At 47.5% G+C, this 6,645-nt stretch overlaps 1 protein-coding gene across 1 annotated transcript in view; it reads right to left on the bottom strand.

Annotated features, from left to right (window-relative positions):
• The window catches only part of GABRR2 (gamma-aminobutyric acid type A receptor subunit rho2), a 50,632-nt gene that overhangs the window by 8,210 nt on the left and 35,777 nt on the right, over positions 1-6,645 (bottom strand). The window contains exon 7 of the mRNA XM_007103128.4: positions 4,490-4,642. Within this exon, the coding sequence (XP_007103190.3) occupies positions 4,490-4,642 (153 nt within the window). The remainder of the gene's footprint in view (positions 1-4,489; positions 4,643-6,645) is intronic.

The following is a 6,645-nucleotide window of genomic DNA, read 5'->3' as shown; positions in this document are numbered from 1 at the left end:
GCCCGTGAGCCGTGGCCGCCGAGCCTGCGCGTCCGGAGCCTGTGCTCCGCGACGGGAGAGGCCACGGCAGTGAGAGGCCCGCGTACCGCAAAAAAATAAAAAATAAAAAATAAATAAAAATTAAAAAGCAGGGGCTACAGTACCCCTCTCAAGGAACCTTCCCAAACTTCAAGGAAAGAACACATCCTCCCTCATCTGAGTCCAGGAAGACTGTGGAAATTCCTGGAAGCCTGTCATACAGGTTTCTTCTTCACTGTGCCTTGCTGGTCCAACCCTCACATGTCTCAGTGCCCAACCTGATTTTGTCCAAATCTCAATGATGAGTCACAAATGTTTACTCTGGCATTTAGGGTCTGTGAAGGACTAAACCACAGCTCCGGGGAGTACAGCCCTCTCCTTCCCAGAAATCATGAAATATGGGCCCTGCTCCCAAACTCTCAGTCTGTCTAAATAAGGCCAACAAAGTTTTTGTATTTGCAGAGTAGGTTTGGGCATTTGTCGAATTGTCTTATTTATCAAAGTACTGAGCTCTGATACTGCCAGTGGTGGAAGTCTACACCCCAAGTAGGTGCTATCTTTCTGAAAGGATTCGAGCAGAGCTGATGCGGTTTGAGCTCCCTGTGGTTTTCACAGTGTAGTCTGGGAAACTGAGAGCAGTATGTGAATGGAAAGCAAGAAGCAGGAGGAAAGTTTGCTCCTTCTGACTCAGACAGCCCATCGGTTAAGGACCCTGAATGATGATTTTACTTCTTCTTTACATAGTGATTGATTGAAAAGAAAAAAAAAAAACCACCCTATCACACCTTATCAAATGCTTTTACCCAGTGAAACTCTGGCGGGCACAGCTCTGCGGTCGATCCAGAAGGACACCCAGGACAGCATGACCATCAGCGTGGCGGGAAAGTAGGTTTGCAGCAAGAAGAAGAAGATGTGGCGACGCAACGTGAAGTTAATGTAGAGACGGTTGTACCAGCCTGGGGGACACAGGAAGAAAGAGAACACACAGCAGAGCCACTCAGCTCCTTCATAGGACAAACTATTCAGAGAATCATAAATGCCTTAGATGCTTCCCTGGAAACGTACCCTACCTTTATAAAGGGGAAGTGAGAAACCCCATGGAACAGAGTGATTATACGATAATTCATACCGCATGGGTGAGTCCATCTCAAGGAATTTTGGCCCTCATTCTGTACGTAAAGGGAACCAGGCCATTGAAGACTCTTGTTACTCAAACTATGGCACAGGGCCTGGCGGTACCACCATCACTTGGTTGCTTGTTGGAAATGCAGGGTCAGGGAACTAAGATCCCACATGATGCGGGGCAACTAAGCCTGCGTGCCGCAACTACTGAGCTCACACACCACAACTAGAAAGTCCATGCACCACAACTACTGAGCCTGCATGGTCTGGAGCCCAGGCACCACAACCAGAGAGAAACCTGCGCACCACAACGAAGAGCCCTCACGGCGCAGCAAAAAGATCCCGTGTGCCACAACTAAGATCCGTCACAACCAAAAATAAATTTAAAAGAAAAAAGAGTTAATGGTCCAAAAAAAAATAGGGAATTCCCTGGCGGTCCCGTGGTTAGGACTCCTTGCTCTCACTGCTGGGCCCGGGGTCAAAGCCTGATCGGGGAACTAAGATCCCACAAGCCTCACAGTGCGGCCAAAAAAAAAAAGTTAATGATTGGTTGGCTTAGTATAATACATTTCTTTCTAAAATCTAATCTCTCTGAGTCTCAGTTTTCTCATCTGTAAACTGGGGATACTACGATCTACACCATAGATTTGTTGGGTAGAAATTAGTTAATTCATACAAAGCACTCAAAACAGTGACACATAGTAAAAGTTATATCGGGAACTCTTAAAAATGGCTTTAGAAAGAGAGCTGATTTGAACTTGCCAAGAACAGACGAGAAAAGAAAATTGTGTGGCAATGCACATCAGAGCAAAAGAGAAGAAAGGGATGGGGGTGAGCTCTATGGGCATAAAGCGAAAGCAGGTGTGGGCTGTCCTGACACCAAGGCAGCCTTGGCCGGGGCCCGCTCTTCTCCAGTGTTTGATGTTGCAAACAGAAGGGTGGGGCTGGGGGCAGGCGAACGGGGAGATGGTGGCCATGCAGGGGCAGACGGTAGCCCAAAAGCTTCCCACAGCCAGGCCTAGGCTTCTCAGCACTGGGACAAAGGGTAAGGAAGTGAGAAGTCCTCCAGGGTCCCAGGGCTGCTGCAGAGCTGTGTGTTGCAGCTCTGTATTGCAGAGCTGCGTAGCATATAAAGGTATGTTGAAGTCCTAAATCCCACCACCTGCGAATGTGACTTTATTGAGAAATCGGGTCTCCGCACATGTAATCAAAGTAAGACGAGGTCATACTGAGTTAGGGTGGCCCATAATCCAGTGACCGGTGTCCTTAAAGAAGAGGGAAGTTTGCACATAGATGCACAGAGACACACCATGGGAAGACCAGTCACAGGGAGAATGCCACGTGACAACAGAGGCAGAGGATGGAGTGATGCCATAACCACCAGAAGCTAGTAAGAGGCAAGGAAGGAGTCCTCCCCAGAGCCTTCAGAAGGAGCATGGCGCTCAGGCTTCTGGCCTCCAGCACTGTGAGTGAACACATTTCTATCGTTTCAAACACCCAGTTTGTGGTACTCTGTTAGGACGGCTCTAGGAAACTAACACAAGGGCTGACGGTGAGATTCAAGAAGAGCAGACGAATGGATCCTCTCAAAACTTCAAACATGGCCCCAAGGTCCAAGAAGAGGTCACACTACGCATAAGAAATGAATCTATAGCTCTGAATATAGGTAATAAATACATAAGTAAATCCAGTAATAAATACATAAATAAATAGGTAATAAATACATTTCCCCATATCGTTAAGTCAAACGAATCAGGTTACAGAATAGCGTGTACACTCTGACCCTACTTTTGTAAAATTACATAATTAAAGCAGGAGGTCTGCAAGGGTGTTTGCTGAACTGTTCAGAGTGACTACCTCTGACCATGGAATTTCAGAGGGCAGCAACTTTTTTTTTTTTTTTTTTTTTTTTTTTGTGGTACGCGGGCCTCTCGGCACGTGGGATCCTCCCGGACCGGGGCGCGAACCCGGTTCCCCTGCATCGGCAGGCGGACGCGCAACCACTGCGCCACCAGGGAAGCCCCGGGCAGCAACTTTTAAAGCCTCTGCTTTTAAGTGTTGTTTATGTCTTGTTGGACTGGGCATTATTAGAATAATGAAAAGTTATTTTCACTGGAAGGGGAAAAAGCTAACACTGAAAAAGAATTCTAATGTGTTTTCTTGCACATCTGAATCCGACCATGGCAGAAGTTAGCTACCAGTGCTGCTGTAGAAGGCCAGTCTGGAAGTGGTGTGGAATTTCTGAATCAGAAACTGAGACAGGGAGATCTTCTCATCTGTTTTCAGGGATTCGTCCCCATTCTTCCAGTACAGCATCAGATCTTCATCTGTATATGCATCTTTGGGAAGAGGAAAATAAGTTAATTTCACTCCTTTTCTTCTGAGGCAGGAGCAACAGGGGCCACCCTACCTCAGCCAGGGATTAAATAGGTCTTATCCCTGGCAGGCAGTACTCAGTCTCAAAGATACTAAAATGGCACAGAGAGGGAATAAGGCAAAGATCTGTCATTACGAATACAGACACTTACAGCTTTCCAGCTCCAAAGAACAGGTCTGGGAGTCCAGGGGAAAGTGGCTGAAATCCATGTTGCACATGGCGGTGACTGTAATCCTAGAACCCAAACAAACATGTTGGTTCGTGCAGTGAGTTACTGGCTCATATACCTGCCCAGAGTAAGGAGGACAAAGACACGACCAAGGGCAGCTGCCTCTTCACGTCTACGTCAGAAGCTCGGAAACCCAGGACTCTAACTTTTTTTTTTTTTTTTTGCCGCGCGGTGCAGCATGCGGGACCTTAGCGCCCTGACCAGGGATCGAACCCGTGACGCCAGCATTGGGAGCACTGAGTCTTAACCACTGGACTGCCAGGGAAGTCCCTCTAAGTTAACTTTTAGAGTTTTGTCTTCTGTAGATGATGGTATTTGCTCTGCCCGGATCCCAGCTCCTGAGGCTGCTGGCTGTGCATGGCCCACACCTGGACCCTTCTCTGGGCATTGCCTGCATCCAGAGACTCGTCTTCCCCAGAGATGCCCGGAGGTTATGCCCTGCCTCCCCAGCCCCGACTCAAGGCTATTAGCACTGAATTCTGGCAAACTGTACAAGGTGTGGGATGAAACTGTGTAATCGCTCAAGTCAGCCCAGAAGCCAATCTGCAGTAGCACCTAATAAACAGTAGCTATCGTTATTTTCCTATTTTTTGTTTATTACCAATAAACTAGAATCATAGGCTCTCGGGGGTGGAGGATACCGGTTAAGGACCCTGAATGATGATTTTACTTCTTCTTTACATAGTGATTGATTGAAAAGAAAAAAAAAAACCACCCTATCACACCTTATCAAATGCTTTTACCCAGTGAAACTCTGGCGGGCACAGCTCTGCGGTCGATCCAGAAGGACACCCAGGACAGCATGACCATCAGCGTGGCGGGAAAGTAGGTTTGCAGCAAGAAGAAGAAGATGTGGCGACGCAACGTGAAGTTAATGTAGAGACGGTTGTACCAGCCTGGGGGACACAGGAAGAAGCCAGTGAGGTTCCATCGCAGAGACAAAAACAAACTCCTTCCCTGGGGGCCATTCTTCCCCTGTCATCACACTCATCTTCAGCAGAAAGTTAAAAGTTAATGATCCAAGGGACTTCCCTGGCAGTCCAGTGGTTAAGAATCTGCCTTCCAATGCAGGGGACGCGGGTTTGATCCCTGGTCAGGGAACTAAGATCCGACATGATGCGGGGCAACTAAGCCTGCGTGCCGCAACTACTGAGCTCACACACCACAACTAGAAAGCCCATGCACCACAACTACTGAGCCTGCATGGTCTGGAGCCCAGGCACCACAACCAGAGAGAAACCTGCGCACCACAACGAAGAGCCCTCACGGCGCAGCAAAAAGATCCCGTGTGCCACAACTAAGATCCGTCACAACCAAAAATAAATTTAAAAGAAAAAAGAGTTAATGGTCCAAAAAAAAATAGGGAATTCCCTGGCGGTCCCGTGGTTAGGACTCCTTGCTCTCACTGCTGGGCCCGGGGTCAAAGCCTGATCGGGGAACTAAGATCCCACAAGCCTCACAGTGCGGCCAAAAAAAAAAAGTTAATGATTGGTTGGCTTAGTATAATACATTTCTTTCTAAAATCTAATCTCTCTGAGTCTCAGTTTTCTCATCTGTAAACTGGGGATACTACGATCTACACCATAGATTTGTTGGGTAGAAATTAGTTAATTCATACAAAGCACTCAAAACAGTGACACATAGTAAAAGTTATATCGGGAACTCTTAAAAATGGCTTTAGAAAGAGAGCTGATTTGAACTTGCCAAGAACAGACGAGAAAAGAAAATTGTGTGGCAATGCACATCAGAGCAAAAGAGAAGAAAGGGATGGGGGTGAGCTCTATGGGCATAAAGCGAAAGCAGGTGTGGGCTGTCCTGACACCAAGGCAGCCTTGGCCGGGGCCCGCTCTTCTCCAGTGTTTGATGTTGCAAACAGAAGGGTGGGGCTGGGGGCAGGCGAACGGGGAGATGGTGGCCATGCAGGGGCAGACGGTAGCCCAAAAGCTTCCCACAGCCAGGCCTAGGCTTCTCAGCACTGGGACAAAGGGTAAGGAAGTGAGAAGTCCTCCAGGGTCCCAGGGCTGCTGCAGAGCTGTGTGTTGCAGCTCTGTATTGCAGAGCTGCGTAGCATATAAAGGTATGTTGAAGTCCTAAATCCCACCACCTGCGAATGTGACTTTATTGAGAAATCGGGTCTCCGCACATGTAATCAAAGTAAGACGAGGTCATACTGAGTTAGGGTGGCCCATAATCCAGTGACCGGTGTCCTTAAAGAAGAGGGAAGTTTGCACATAGATGCACAGAGACACACCATGGGAAGACCAGTCACAGGGAGAATGCCACGTGACAACAGAGGCAGAGGATGGAGTGATGCCATAACCACCAGAAGCTAGGAAGAGGCAAGGAAGGAGTCCTCCCCAGAGCCTTCAGAAGGAGCATGGCGCTCAGGCTTCTGGCCTCCAGCACTGTGAGTGAACACATTTCTATCGTTTCAAACACCCAGTTTGTGGTACTCTGTTAGGACGGCTCTAGGAAACTAACACAAGGGCTGACGGTGAGATTCAAGAAGAGCAGACGAATGGATCCTCTCAAAACTTCAAACATGGCCCCAAGGTCCAAGAAGAGGTCACACTACGCATAAGAAATGAATCTATAGCTCTGAATATAGGTAATAAATACATAAGTAAATCCAGTAATAAATACATAAATAAATAGGTAATAAATACATTTCCCCATATCGTTAAGTCAAACGAATCAGGTTACAGAATAGCGTGTACACTCTGACCCTACTTTTGTAAAATTACATAATTAAAGCAGGAGGTCTGCAAGGGTGTTTGCTGAACTGTTCAGAGTGACTACCTCTGACCATGGAATTTCAGAGGGCAGCAACTTTTTTTTTTTTTTTTTTTTTTTTTTTGTGGTACGCGGGCCTCTCACCGTTGTGGCCTCTCCCGTTGCG

The sequence above is a fragment of the Physeter macrocephalus genome, chromosome 10 (genome assembly GCF_002837175.3).
Source record: "Physeter macrocephalus isolate SW-GA chromosome 10, ASM283717v5, whole genome shotgun sequence".
In the NCBI taxonomy this organism is placed as follows: domain Eukaryota; kingdom Metazoa; phylum Chordata; class Mammalia; order Artiodactyla; family Physeteridae; genus Physeter; species Physeter macrocephalus.
The sequence above is the reverse complement of the archived record's forward strand: the minus strand, read 5'-3'. Positions and strand labels throughout refer to the sequence as shown.